This window comes from Eulemur rufifrons, chromosome 18, assembly GCF_041146395.1.
Source record: "Eulemur rufifrons isolate Redbay chromosome 18, OSU_ERuf_1, whole genome shotgun sequence".
Taxonomy (NCBI): domain Eukaryota; kingdom Metazoa; phylum Chordata; class Mammalia; order Primates; family Lemuridae; genus Eulemur; species Eulemur rufifrons.
Window position 1 is genome coordinate 28503277 of NC_091000.1, and position 15919 is coordinate 28519195.

At 44.8% G+C, this 15919-nt stretch overlaps 1 protein-coding gene across 1 annotated transcript in view; it reads right to left on the reverse strand.

Moving 5' to 3' along the window:
- Positions 1-15490, reverse strand: part of MAML3 (mastermind like transcriptional coactivator 3) — a 387493-nt gene extending 372003 nt beyond the window's left edge. The window contains exon 1 of the mRNA XM_069493616.1: positions 14150-15490. Within this exon, the coding sequence (XP_069349717.1) occupies positions 14150-14626 (477 nt within the window). The 5' untranslated portion in view covers positions 14627-15490. The remainder of the gene's footprint in view (positions 1-14149) is intronic.
- Between the last annotated feature and the right edge of the window lie 429 nt (positions 15491-15919).

The window sequence follows — 15919 nt, forward strand, 5'->3', positions numbered from 1 at the left end:
TCCAAACCTTCTGGCTCTTCCCATTCTTCCCTGGGGGGCCCCCCTTCAAGCAATGCCATGGTCAATGCTTAGAGCCCCTGCTGCTGAGAGCTGACAGTAACCAAATGTAACTCAGCCCATTGACTTGACTATGAACCATAAAAACATTTTCTTTCACAGTGAAATTCCACTGAAAAGCCTCCTCGTCTGTCTTACGAGCAATAGGCCTATAAGTCTCAGAACATTCTAGATAGATCCCCTTTTCCCCCTGTATCATCCTAGCCTCCACTGTGGATGAGGGCATGACTTGGCCCAGGGAGGAAGAGCCATAGAAATAATGGTGATGCTGGAGCCATTCCAACCTCGATGACGTGAATTTTACCCCTCCCCACTTTTTGCCATAATCGATCACACTCTGCTCTACAAGTTTTCTTATTAATCCAGTTAATAGAAAATAAAGTATAATGGTAGGAATAATTTATCCCAATCCTTGGTTGATCTCCTTTATAGACATGTGGACTGTTTAATCATTCCCTTTGCAAAGGGTCCCCAAATTGGGAGAGGCAGGATGGACTACTAAGTCAGTCAGTGCTGAATGAGTCAGGTTTCTTGAAGGTCACTGCCTCAAACGCATGAGCCACCAAAGTGAAAAGAAAACTATTTTTTAAGGTAAGGTAGTTATTAAACAAAAGCTCCTCAAAAATGATACCCGCTTATGCTAAGGGAGGGGTTCAAGTTAAAAGGCACCATGCACAATCCAGGGCGTTCTAACACGGGTGGCCGAGTTGCTTTTTCTTCCTTCCATTTTATTACTCAGCATCTTGAATTTCTCCATTTCAAAATTCTCTTTTGAAAATTAAAAAGGAGATTCTTTTAAACTATGAACACTGGTTAATTTTTTTTTTTAATTCACAAAAGTAGTCACTTCTTCCTCCTCCTGTGCCACTCACATGGTCGTAAGTTTTAACATTGAAGAATTTTTTATATGGATAATTTTCCTCAGGCCCGGCAACCGAATCCTTTTCTTAAGCAATCCTCTTGTTTCCTCCTCTTACAGTCTCATTTCTGAAAGTCTGTCAAAGCTAATTATCTCTATTCTCAAATTTATTGCCCTTCAGTGTATCATAAACACATATATTACAAAAAGTTGAAGAAAACAAGTGAAGCGTGCATTACACTGTGGAGAAAAAGACAGACATAAATAATTACCCAAAGTATCCATTCTCTCTGTTAATAGAGTAATGAAAATGACACTAGAAAAAGCCTGCGGATCCCCCCTTCCTCTTCCACAGATGGTGGTTCCCACCCCCACGAGCCAATACCAGGGACTCCTACACCATTACTTTAGAATAAAGAAGGAAGCAAAGTTCTCAGGTTTGCAATCCTTTGACATTCCAGACCACAGACAAACACGAAGCCTACCAAACCAGTAACACCAACAACCTGTGCCTCAGCGCAGGGAACAAAGACACGGTTCTCACAGGCACACTCTATCATTAAGCTCCCTCACTTGAAACTATTGTTACATATTTCTGAGTGCTCCACTTCCAATCTCAACCACAAATTTAAAGTTAATAACCCCCCCCAATGATTCATATCAGTTCTTTAAATCTAAGAACGGGATCAAGCACTAAAAAAGCAACAGCCCATTTGAATTGCAATAACCTGGATGCCATATAGCCCTGGTCCCCAAAGTACCAGTTTGTTATACCCTGTCACCCTCAGAGTCACCTTTACATGCTCCTAGTTCATTGTGGGCTCCAGACAGATCTGCTCTAACAAATACAACTTGCCGAAAGTATTTTTGAGTATGGTAATTCACCGTTATAACAAACAACTTTTTCAAATATTCTTTCACTAGGTTCTGAGAATAAAGCCGCGTGCACTCCAAATCTAAAGTCATTGTTTCCAGCTTCATTGAAGAAAATGAACGTGTTTTTAAACATCCAATAGCAGCTGCAAAACATTTCAGAATTCCTAGTTACACTGCAAAATACATTTTCAACCATTTAATCATAACAACTTCTAAACTGAGAAAGTTGCTTGTTTATATAAACCACCTCTGTTTACCAAACAGACAATCTCCGGGTAGAGGGCTACTGCAGGATGTTGAGTAGTAAGAGCATGTTAAAATCCATGAGGTGCTGATCTGCACACATCACCACGAGGAAATACCTGAAGTGATTAAAGATAAACACCACCTGCATGCTCTGCAAAGGCTCTGCAAAGGGGTCCGCTGCTACAGCCACACTCTCTCCTCACCAAGATAAGGAGAAAGGATAGATTGAAATACCACAGTGGATTACAACTGGGGACCAAAGCAGCTGGGAACAGAAGATGAGAGCATGCAAAGGGAATGTGTTTTACCCCTGCTGGGAACTTAGACATTCTGAAGCCCAAACTCAAGAATAAATAATTAACACTTAGAACTTCTTTTACTTAGTAGCTAGAAAACTTTGTTGAGCTCTGAGATATGTCAGATTTCTTTGCACAAAATATAACATGAACCCCAAAATACTCCTATTTAAGAATTCATATCCAGTTACTGAACTGTCCTCATGGCTACTCTGTCAAGATTAGAGCCTTGAACTTTTACCATATTTTTCTTTAAAAACAAAAATGGTCTGAAACAGTCACTTTTTATAAGTTACATTTAAAAAAGAAACTCCATAATAAGGTAAGATCTGATTCTACTCATTTATTACCTATTACAAATCTCTGGACTCTTTCAAAGAAAATCTCTAGAGTCTCTGGACTCTTTCACAAAAATATAAGAAAATGTTTTCTAAAGGAATTATAAATTAGATGTTTACTGCAACATAGCTGTAATCTCAATAGCTTTCAGAAACTAGTTTTCATCTAATAGTTATTATAATCAGACAGCTATGAAATAGCTAGTGTTCAAAACATTTAGCTAACCGTTTCTCTGTCTATAATCAATATCAAGGTAAGTATTATACTTCATGCAAAATGCAAGACAGTTGTCTACCTTATATGTAGTGAAAGTCAACCTTGAAAGAAAAAATTCTAGGGCAAGGAAGGAAAGAAACAGATCCAAGAAAAAGCAGAAGCAAACATGTAATAAATAAGATGGCACTCCTCGGAGGACAGCAGAGTAGTTAAACTAAACAGTCAAGGAAAAGTCAGAGGCTGAAATTGTACTGCATGAGCACAGCAGCAACTAAAAATCTCTCAGTTCATCCTCTAGGATGGCTTAGGTGCAAGACTAGGAGATAAGTTTTTTATGTCCACAACCAACTCTTGCTATCTAAGCCACTCAAAAGAAGGTATCTAGCTGTCTTTCTTTAGAATGAAGCAGCCTTCTTCCCTAAAGCTGGCGCTGACCACAGAGCTGCATTAACTTAGCTGGCCAAAGGGTTTTTTCACTGAGAGGCTGTGTGGCCCAGCTAAATGGTAAAAAATGGCTCAAGAGAATCTAAGTCACAAATTGAAGCATTACTCTTAGTTTACTGGAATCACTTGGTAGAGACAGCGTGTAAAGTTTAGGCCCCCAATTACTTACATTCTTGCCTTGGGTTTATTTCTCTGGTTCAAATCATTGCCATTTACCCCTTGTACAGGGTTCCAGGTCTTACTGTCACTGAGGCAAAGGGGAAAATGAGGTGGTGGCAAAGGAGATGGGGAAAGGAGGGACACACAAGGTCAGAGGTGTGTGAGTGAGGCCAGGAGACAGCATAGTTGCAGTCCCCATCACGGAACAGCAGGGCCAGGCAAGGACCAGCTCTACCATGTACCTTCGATCTGGCTCCCATGCAAACTGATAAGGCAAAGTCAAGTAGTCGAGAGCTGCTCCTTGGGAAAAGCACGACCACTTAGAAAATGCAGTTGCTCATACCACCTTTGCAAGAAAGAACACTGCAGTCAGTGAGGGCAGAATAATGTGGTAGCCAAGAGCACAGATTCCGGAGCCAGACTGCTCCAGCTATTGTAAAAATGTAGACTATAATTATTATGTTCTTGGTGTAGGGAAGCTGCTATGCCAAAGGCAATCAAAATAGCCAAGAGCTCTGATGAATGGCAGTCTTCAGACCACGTCAGCACTTGTGTATAATGAAAACTGATAGGACTTCTCACTGTCTAAACAAATGCCATAAGGTGACTGTCGAAGCAAGTCCGTTTTGATGCATTTTCTACAGTTGGCCAGGTCAGCAGGCTGTTATTACCATGTTACACAGATGACTGGATTAGTCAGGGTAATTTAACCTGTGGGAAGTAGCAACTCGCAGACCTGAGATTTTTACGACCACTCAAATCTGCACCCATGAACACCCCCGGGTACTGTGTCACCAACTGAAATACATTTCACAAATAAAGCCACACAATCAGGCCTGTGAGATATGAAGCTCGGGAAAGGCAAAGAGAACCACACACTTGTTCAAGGAAGTGAATTTCCCACCTGCAGAATGAGTGGGAGCTGGCTAACCAGGCTCTTCATTCACTCACCTCCTCTGTAGGACCAGCCAGGAAAAAGGAACGTCACCCTTGTAGGATGTGTTCTCTGCCAGATGCACTGCCTTTAAAAGCTGTAATGTTCTATACAAAGACCAACACGCGTTACTAGAGCTGATTGTTTTAAGCTGTGTTTTTAAGGAGACACAATTACCATTTGCCCTACAATGGGCTACAATAAGATTCAGGTGCTATTAAACCATATTACATTGCAAGATTTTTCTGCCAACTTTTTCCTGTTTATACATATTACATCTATAGAAAGAACCCTAATCTCTGCCACAGAGATCCTCACATATGTATAAGCGATATATGGATAAGGATGTTCATCGCAGTAACATTTAATTAGCAAAAAAATGAGAAACTACCAAAGTATCTATCAATAGGGGATCACTCAAATTAGTCACAACATGGAATGCTATATAGCAGTTAAAAAGAATGAGTTGAAGAAATACATAGATCAACCTGGATGGATCTCTAAAACATATTAAATGGAAAAAAGTGTATCTCAGACAAGTATGCATAATATATTTCCACTTATGTAGAAAAAACTAATGTGAGATCATGTACACTATATAATCGAACAGAGGAAGGTCTGCAGAGAGCTACTCTAGACTACAGTAACTTCTGAGAGGGGGAATAACATTGAGGGAGGGGAATTAAGTCACTTCTTAATCTATTTACTTTCATTTAGTAATTTATTCAACAAATATTTAGAGTTCCTTCTAGATACAGGTAGGTCCTTCAAGTTATAAAGATATAAAAATGAATAAAAAGACAAAGTCCCTGTCTTTCTCCCATGTTCCAGCCAGATGAACAATTTTTGCTGGGACATGTCTGCTCATCAAGGCAGCCTATTTCATCTTTGAACAGCTTTAATTTTCATAAAATTGGCTGTTAAATATATATTACCAAAGCCTGAGTCCTAATAACCACCAATCAATGATCTTGAATTTATCCCCTTGAGGTCATAAAGAGTACATTTGATCTCTTCTTCACGTGACAGCCCTTCAAATATTTTAAGAAAGTAATGCTGTCACCCCCTAAATCAGACCAAACACATCCAGGTCTTCTAACTGTTCTTCATATGACATAGTTTCAAGTCTTTCTATCTTCCTGCATGTTTCTCTCTAAATGCCCTCCTCTTTGTCTGATTTCCTCTAAAAGCTTGATGTCAAGCCATTATCATGGTGCTACAGGTGTCACCTCATCAAAAACAAAAAAAAATCTGTCTCATTTTTAACAACTATACCATACCTTAATCTTATTTTCCACCACACCAAATAATCCTCTCCTTCCCCAAAATAATTTTATTTGAAAAATGAAAGGAATTTTGTTACAGAAAGCAATGCTTGCAAGAAGATACAAAGCATTTAGCACTCTTAGGATTTTCCTAAGTGTTAGTTTATTAAGTGTTTCCATTAACATGTTTAATAAAACCACAAATACCATTTCATAAAGCTAATCTGAAACATGAAACTATGCCCTACTGTAGTCCAGTGAGAACGAGGACACCCCGTCCACCACTGTATCCCAGTGGCTAGAATAATGCCCAATATGCAGCAGTTGCTCAACAGATTCATTAGACCTTGGCTTTTGCATGAGTGAAATAAGCCTCAAATCACTCAACTTTAAGTCTGCATTTGGGCAGGCGGCAAAAACTAAGTGAAAAGAAATTCATAAAAATACGCCCAGCATTGGTGCAGCACCATAAAGTCTTTGGGACTCTTACATATATTAACTCATTTGATTCTAACAATCACTACATGAAGTAAAAAGAATGACAACTGTTCACCTTCCTGACAGGCAAGGAAACAGAGCCAGCCAGCAATCATGGAGTAAAAAACCAAAAACTCATGTCACCTGACCAGCTAGAAGAAAGCCGAAATGCAACACAGTAGTGCTCTAACTTCTTCCCAGGCACTCTCTCTCTCATCGCTGCACCTCTGCCTTGCTCCACTCTTTTAGTGAGAGTAAAAGGCTTAGAGGAAAGCCACCTTGTGTAAGTACCTCTCCTATCACACTTTCAACATTCTAGGGGAGCTCCTTGGTAAAAGCGGGGCTTCTCAACAGTAGCAATACTGGTATTTTGGATCAGGTAATTCTTTGTTAAGGGTGCCTTGTAGGATATTTAGCAGCATCCCTGCTTCTACCCATGAGACACACCTGTAGCACCCTCCAGTTACAACAACCAAAAAGGTCTCCCTACCTTGCCAACTATTCCCTGGGGGAGGGCAAAATCTCTATCAGTCGAGAATCACTGAATTAAAGGAATCTTACAGTAAATCCATTCAAATGGAAGTAGTAATAATTTAAGAGACCATGGAAATATTTCAGGAACATGATTTTTTTTTTCAGATAGAAACAATATAGCCATTAGCTCTTGAAAGTATATTTTTGAGTTTCGGTAAGGTCTGCAGGTTCAGAATAGACTACTAAAGGCAAACTTTACCTCTGTCAACTCCCAAGGCACTGGGATACTGTTTACCACAAATGCACAAAACCGATAATCTCTCATTATTCATCTCCCCTGCCATTCATTCTAGCTGAGACCTCCAAAATGCTCACCCCTTTTGCCTCTCCTTACCAGTAGAGTTCAAGCACTTGACTGGGTACCCATCCCTTTAGATTCACTCTCAATTGCTGAGATGCTTTCAGCCTCTAACGAACAATTGAAGAAAAAAAAAAAACCAACCACAGAGAGAATGAAGGGCACAAGCAGAGCTTGTCTCTTAGAGCTGTGCAATCCTTTTGAGCCATGGTGACAACCCAGGTTGAATCTACACAAACAGACTCAGAGCACTTCAGCCTTTTTCTTTGAAGGGAAAGAAGCCCCTGTCTGGACATGAGTTCTGGAGATGGAGAAAGGTGTTGGGAGAGGGAAGGAGAGATAACATAGTAATTCGTCCCAATAACTTCTTTACACACAGCAGTAAAGGCTGCAAACAGTTGAGGGTTGGAGGGTCCATAAACATGAAACAGTACACAACCATATTCTACCCAACAGGATGGAAATTTAAGGAGTTAGAAAGGAAATTCTTAGAAGTTGTTAGTTAAAATGAAGTATTTCACTTCAGTTTTCCACAGTTGTTAAGCCATGGCTAAAGGTGGATGAATGTTGGTTGTTAGCATTTTAAGAGATTCTGCTTCAGCATAAAGGTCATGTCCAACCGATGGGAGGTTCAATATAATTAAAAGGAGGTGCCTAAGTTATTCTTGAGCAATCACTTTCCTTAGTTAGAGGAAGTACTGCAAGCCTTTTGAGATTTTTATTAAATTCCCCTAAGAATAGTATGCACAGCTTGCCTTATAAAAAAAAAAAAAAAAAAAGAGCCATAGCAGTAATTTTCTTTTCCTATGCATGTGTGTCATGTGGCCGTAAGGGAACACTCCGCTTCTGTCCCAAATAGAGAAAGGAACTCAGAAGCCCCTCCACTGTTTAAACACATGCAATAGCCAGCTAGACTTAAAAAAGAAGAGTGCTCCTTTTCTGATCCACTGAATGCAACTTGATCTTTAAGTATTTATTATACAGCAGGCCTTCAACTCCATTTTCTGAGTAATTTTATCCAATCTTATTTCTTTTGTTCTTCAAACTTTCTTAGACTTAAACCAAAAAAATTAAATTAAGGAGATTTAATCAGTTCTTAGTGACAGCTGATTTTCCAGAAGCTATAGTTCCAACATACAAACCTGAATAATGAATTTTTGGAATACGTCTGTCTGAAAAGCATGCTGTATTTTTAATAAAAATTTAATTTGGGGGGGGTCCTATAACTTTAGAGCAGTCACCTGTAAATTGCCCCTTTTTTTTTTTCAGATACCAATGTCAAATTAGTTTGAAACAACAGGAAAGTAAAGCGTATTATTTTCCTTAAAATATCATGCAAATGGGCTACAACAGCCTGAAGCTACTGATAAGTCACTAGCATTAATGATATGTTGATTAAACAAAATAAAATCTGCTATCCCCTTAAACACCTAGCTAGAATAATACTGAAAATCTACAAAGAATATACATTGTCAAAGTCTTGGACGCAAGAGCATGATTTAGCATTTTAACTTATGTGAAACACTATGGGCTGTGTATCAATGTTGTTGAATAAATGAAATAAAAAAATTCAGCTTATTCTCTATCATCTGTGCTAAGGAAACGAACAGTGTATAAAATCATGTCCATAGTAAGTCCAAAATAGTTTCATATCCAATCGTTTCATTAGTTATGAGAGTCAGAAGCACCAAAATTAAATTTCTTCTCTTCTTATTGCTTCTTCCCCCTCTTTGATAAAGGTGCTAAAGATCAGTGAAAAGACCAAAAGGTTGGCAGCAGGAGGAGGAAGGAAAAACAAAGCAAACTGCCACAGGATCTGCAAACTCAATCATCAGCCTCTGAATAATAGAGTGAAAAATGTAAAGCTATTTGGGAGACTTAACAGGCAAATACTATGAAAATCTTGAGAGTGAGTTTTAAGTGTGTTCCTCTTGATGTCTGATTGATTTCACTGTTATCTATGATGGGTAATATGGGAAAAGATGACAGAAATTAGCCATCCTAAACTCAAGAGTATAGCACAAGACTACTACTTAACAAACATAGAACATTAATCAAATAAAATTCCATAAATGACATTAGATAAAACATGAGTACTTCGAATGTATCCAGGAATTACCATGTAACATGCAAAATGGTTTATAATACTAGATCCCTTTCATGGTACCAGCACCAATGACCTATGTGTGTGTGCGTGTGTGTGTTTATGTATAAGAGAGAAAGAGAGAGAGAGAGAGAGAGAACACATCCCCGTTCCTATCTCAATCAAATGGAAGACCCTGCTCAGGAAACCTTTTCAGTCACAATAGTTGGCTATTAGTCTCACAGAGATAGTTGGACAAAAACTCTATATAATTATATTTTATCATTTAAAATCCTCATCCTTCGTCTTACAGAAATGTCAGTAAACTCTGTACCAGGACTGCTCATTTTTCTCTTATCAGGTGCTCAGAAAACCCTCAAAAGATTCTAAAGTTTGCCCTTACAATTCTAATGAGACAGGATGCAAAGTATCTAATGCACTAGCTGCCTGAAAACTCAACTTTCCCTGAAAAGAACTCAGGCTGAAGAACATTTTGTAGATGATTAATGGTTAACTAACTGTGCTTCTACTTTTCGGACTGCTGGCTGCTCAGTACTACATAAAATTGGCCACAGCCAAAGAACGTAACAGAAATATGTGTTGGAGTTTTAAAAATGCTTCTTGAGAATTAAAAGGAAAAACCTAACACGTGTGAAAGATAAGGCACGAAATTTCAGAAAGTTTTTCTCCCAAACTGAAGGCACATTATACTGGGCTATGGAAAGCTTTTCAAAAGACGGCTTTCTGTTCTATCACTTTTGATAGTATAAGCCAATGAAAAGGTTATCATAGGAAAGATTTAGAAATGGTTCGGTAGTACATACTTACTAAAAAACCTGGATGCAGAGCCAGTAATTTACCTCTAACAGGATAAGAAATGGGAAACCAGATTCATTTATAAAAAGGTTTAGCATTGGACTAATATGTCAACATTGCCTGGATCTATTCCAGGAATGGATGAGAATGTTTTTGATGGGTTACAGTTGTCTCCAATACTCAGTAATTAATACATTTATTAGCAAATGAATTTTATGAGATAAACGCTTCAGAGCAGGAGGTCACATAGATTTTATGCAGTCTGTAGCTGTATATAAATTAAGCACACTCTGAAAGTTATGATGATGCTAATACAGAGAAAAGGTCATGAAAATACCATGGGTCTTACCCAGGTCAAGTAAAACTACCACCATTTTGGAATTCTGAAAACTGTGCGTTGTCATGCTTTCTGATATGCCTGAATGATTACCCCCTTGTCCAGCCCATCTATCTTTGGGCTTTAAAATGAACTGGTCAATTGAAATTTACCTTAAAATTTTAACCAAGACCTTGGTTCCAAGTATAGCAAATGAACAATGTCTCCTTTTGTTACCACAAATAATTAAAAGTATTTTAAGAAAAGAGACCTTTTCAACTGAGACTCTTTAATAGGCAAAATAAATAGTTTTCACCAACAAGTCTTTGGAGAGAAGAAAACCCCTTCTGTAAATAAAGTGGTGGCTGTGGTCATGGGGGTGGGGACTTATTTTGACTACATGTTCAAAAAGGACCTATTACCCCAGACAGGGTAGCTTCAAACCCAGGCCTGGGCTACCTGCTCTATCAACAGTGCTAGTGAGGACTCACACAGAACCCAGCTCCCTCTGGAACAGCCTAGAACCAAAGAAGGTTTGTATCACCCCTCACCACCCTGCTTTTTGTTTGCTAGTTTGTTTTTTGTTTTTCATGCCCATGCTTGTAAATGTATAAGATAGGAAAACAAATCAAAAGAGGTAAAGCCATCATTAGACTGCCTTCTTAACCCAAGCCAGGCAGAAAGAGAATTAATCGATATTTAGTACTTTGGACATATTGGCTCTAAAAAGGTAAACAATAGCAATAAAACAGGAAAGAATCCTATTCATCTTTATTTTTATATAGCTGCTATTATTATTTGGCTGTGGTTGATCATTCGTTTTTCTTTAGGGCTTTCCAAACAGAGAGCCCAATCTGAGAACTAAATTTAATTGCTCTGTGCCCCACCAGAGCACAACTATAACCCAGCAGTCAATTCAAGAAAATGAAGACCAGCATTTTCCTTATAACCTGTTTTTAAGCTTTTATCTCACACAGAGACTAAGTTAAAATACTCATTTCAGAGGCCAATGTGAATTTTTAAACTAATCACTTTAAAGGGATATATATAACATGTAGAGAATATTAATTTTTTTTCTCTTTTTGATACACAATTTACTCAAAAAACTCTGCTTGGGATTTACGGCTGTTTATTTTCATGACATTTTTCACACATACTTCCCACCGATATCAGTGAGACATGCATATGTGAAACAGTTGAAGCTTAGAATATACTCCTATTCCGTACACAGCCTTGGCATTTACATAAGTCTAATCAATAGACTAAATCATTATTACAAAACTGATAGGAAAATTTTATTTTCAGGCAATCATTTTTCAGGACTATCTGTTAACTTGCTAAACTGGGATGCACTATGAAATTTACAGCTGATGTCTCATCCATTCAAGTAAGCATTATCTTTTCATTTTCAAAACTAAGCTCTGGCATGGGCTTGCTGCCTCCCCTCCTTCCAGGTAACGTGAGGACGCGGGTTTGCTTCCACCTGCGGGTGTATCACCACCCAGGCGCGCACCCCGCGTCCTCCCTCCACCCATCCCAGGGCCGATATGGCACCTCGTGAGAACAGAGCCCAAACACAAAAACTTTCCTGTAGCAAACTCTACTCCTCTTGCCTGGGTCAAAAGCGACCCGGCACTGGGAACGGCACTGCCTTTTGTTCCAGAGTCGCCCAGCTGGCGAGGTAAGCGCCTCTGGGGTCCTCCATCCCCAAAGGTCGTGAGAGATGCCGTGGGACGGGAATTTTGGAGCCTCACGAAAGCAGCCTACTTCTACGCAATCGATGCGCGTGGGGTGTACAAACGCCCAAAGACAGGGCGTGCGGTGGGCAAGGATGTAATCCTAAGTGTCTTTCAAATTCTACTTTTGTCTCAGGTTCACAAAGTGAGTGTCCTCCGCGGAGGGCGCGCGGGGGGCGGGGGCTGAGAGTCGCCGCAGATAAATGGGAACAAGGAGGGTAGCGAAGCTACAGTCAGGATGCAGGTCCGGCCCCGCCTCCGGGTACAATCAGAAAAGCTACAGTGTGACAGTGGTTTTCGGCTTCCTGTTTGTAAAGCGAGAACCTCCCCCCCACCCCCGCCACCCCGACTCTGGGACTGTAGTTCTTCCTCAAAACGCAGACGGCCCCTTCTTCGCGCTCCGGGCCGGCTCGGAGCGCTGGGAGCGGGGGCGCGGCGGGGCGGGGCCGGCGCGAGGGAGGGGGCAGGGCAGCGGGGCGCAGCGCCCCTCCCAGCCGGGCGGCCCGGGGGCTGAGCAGGGCCGCGAGGCGGACAAAGCGCCTCCCGCTCCCTCCCCCACGGCCGCGTTCCAAGAGGGAGGGGGAAGGCGGGCAAGAGGGGATGGAGAAGGAGGGAGCGGGGGAGGAGAGAAGGTGCTGCCGGCGGGACCCGGGAGGATCGCGCCGAGCTGGGAGGGGAAGGAGGAGGGGCTGGGCGCCCTCGGAGAACTGGGAGGAGGGAAGGATTCTTGAAGCCCAAGATAAACAAATTGTTCCTCTTCACGTGCGGGGTGGGGGGAGGTGGGGAGCGAGCGCAGCGGCCTCTCCTCCCCTCCCCCAAGCCGGCTCTTTGTCACGGAGCGCCGGCCCCAGCGCCCGGCGAAAGCCCGCGGCGGCACTGACACCACCCCCGGCGCCGACGACTCCCAGCCGGGGGACGTGCGCGATTTATAAACCGCGCACCGAGAGGGCCGCCCGCGCGGGGCTCTGCGCCGCCGATCGACGCGCGATCGGCACGGGAAGCCGCCGAAGGCGCGCGGCCACGCCGCGCTCCAGGATCCCCAGCGCCCAGCCCACCCGGCACTCGGGCGGCGCGGTGGGGGAGGGGTGCGAACACCTTTTCCGAGCTTCCGGCCTCCCCCACCCAGAAAGGAAAGCAAAAGAACCAGACGGAGTAGATAAGAGAAAGGATTTTGGGGGGTGGGAACTGCCCCTTCCTCCCCGAGAAGTTAAGCCATTGGCTGCTCATTCTATCTCGGACCCACCCACCCAGCCATTTAAGCTTCTTTCACCTCCTTGCTACCTTCCACTCCTCCAGGCTGATTAGGCCCGCAAAGTTGGCGGGCAGTGGGGCGGGGGTCGAAGCGGAGAAGGCTCGGTGCTAGCAAGTTTAAAAGGAGGAAGGGAAAGAATCCCAAGCGAACTTGCGTGGCGGGGACTCTCGGCGCAAGCCCTGGGCGTCGCTTTCTCCACCCGCCCCCTCCAGGCCGCTCCCCCCAGACCCTCCCCGCCGCTCCACCTGCCGGGCTAGCCCCGGGTCTCCAGCGGCAAGCGGAGCGCACCCGGCCTCGCATCCGTGCGCGCTCCCGAGAGCACCCCCGCGCACAGCCACCCTCGCTCGTTTCTCACCCACTTCAAAGTTCATTCACAAAACTCTTAGACTTTCTCAGCCCAAAGGGGGTGAGGTGGGGAGAGGAGGCGAGAGGTTCTCCTTCCACTCCCCTTCCCCCAAGGGGCTGAGGGCCTGGTGCCCGCCCAGAATCTGCGACAGCATCAATTTCTCCCTGTACCCGGCGGATGTGCTGAGCGGGGTGGGCGAAGGGGGACGGGTCTGGGGAGGCGAGGCAGCTGGGCGAGAGGTGGGGTGGGGAGCTGTGAAGAGGAGGAGCAAGGTTCCAACTCAGGGGTTCACTCTTTCAAATCGGCATCTAAGAAAGGGAGGGGGAAACTTTTCCAGCACCTCTCTCCGAGGCTCCCTCCGCCCCTCGAAGTCGTGACTGGTTTCTCCCCCTCTCGCCCCCTCCTCCCCAAATCTGACAACCCTGACAGATTAACAGGTAGCGGCGACTGCGGCTTTTTCCCTAAGAAAAGTTGACGTTAACCCTTCGGCTTCAGCCCACCTCACTCACCGTGCAAATTAGACCCTCACACCCCCATGTAAGAAGCTCCACGCCCCCCCCCCCCCACGCGCGGCCAAGCCCGCTACCAGTGCGCCCTCACCATGATCAGCGTGTGGTTCCTCTGCTCCGCCGAGGCAGCCTCCGCATCTTGCTGGGGTTTGCTCGGGTGCTGCTGCTTGCCGGTGCCGGCGCCCGATTTCTTGGCCCTCTGCTCCAGGGTCCGCTGGTAAAGGCTCACGGTGTCCCGGCGCTCCAGCTCCAGCTGCTCCACCTGAGCCTGCTGGTACCTGTTCTCGCAGTTGACGTGGTGCCGCCGGCAGCCCTCGATGCGCTGGCGGAGCCGCTCGACCACGGTGCTGTGCTTAGGGACGGCCGCCGATCCGCCACCTGGGCCCCCGGAGCCGCTGCCGCCGCCGCAGCCACCGGCAGCGGGGTGATTGCTACTCGGAGCAGCGGGAGTACTATTGGGAGTATTATTCACACCGATCCCGGCCCCGCCGAGGCTGCTGTTCAGGCTACTGTTGATGCAAATACTACTGCCATTTGCGGCAGCAGCGGGGGCTGCGAAATCCCCCATCCTGCTCCCCGGGCACACTATTTTGGAAGAACTTTTTTTATCCACCCCCCCTATCAGCCTCCTCCCTGGGTCCAAGGATTAAAATAGTTTAAGTGGAACGCGGGGGAGACGCAAGCACATGGATGGAAACGGCGATCCCGACGGGGCGAAAAAAAGGGGCAGATTTTTGGGGTGGTTTTTTTGTTTCCTTTTTTTAAACTGTAAAAGCTCGAGGGGAAAAAAAGGGGGGGTTATCGGAATACCATCAGACACCTATCAACAAAAAGAATCACAACAAACTGAGCCAGCAGCAAATCGGGTTGCAACTCAAGGGGAGATCCGCTCTTCGCCTGCCTTCTTTTTATAATCCATTATTTTCTAATAATTCCAGGAGATCTCCGGTGGTTGGCAAGCATTTTCTCCCTACGTACCGAAAACACACCCCATGTACACACACAAGCATATGCCTCCAGTGCGGACACGCGCGACACACACTCACTCCACACCGAATCGGAAAACGGCAAGCTTGCTTATTGCATTTTCCTTCCACAAAAAAGTTTTGGTGTTTATGCCGCCCCGTGTTCTCAAAGTACTTTGGCTGCTCAGTTGCATTTCACAGGAACCTAGATATCGAATCCTCGGGCTGGGGGAAGTAAACACATGGACAGTCCGAGGCGACTGCAAAAGTAGATCGGTGAAGTCCTTTGCAAAACGCCGCGCGGAGAGCAGCCCCTAACGCTCGGCTGGGCTGCCGCTGCCGCCGCTGCTCCTGCCACCATCACAATGATCAACTGCTCGCCGCCGCCGCCGCCGCCACCGCCGCCGCCGCCGCCTCCTCCTCCTCTCGCTCCTCCACCTCCTCCTCCTCCTCCATGCCAGCGGAGTGATATCAGGACGAGCGAGCTCAGTAAACACGGCAGCGGCGGCGGCTGGAGGCCGTGAGACAGGCCCGGGGACACGGCACAAAACCCGGCCCGGACTCTCACCCGGCAGGAGCGGGCGCGGCATGCACCGGCACCCGGCTCCCGCCTCCGCTGCCTCGCCACCCCCCCGCCCCTCCCACACCCCAACCTCACTACTACCCTGACTGGGAACCCCTAGCTGCCAGGAACGATGAAAAGAGAGATTCTGAGGGATCTCAGGAATGAATCAACTTTTGACCTGTGGGCGCGCGCGCGCGAGTGTGCGTGTGTGTGTGTGTGTGTGTGTGCACGCGAGCGCATGTGCGCGAGGACGCCCGCGGGGACGCGCCTGGTTGGATTTCCTTATTCCAAGGGAGGTATCAAGCGAGCCCAAGTTGTCGTTATACATTTA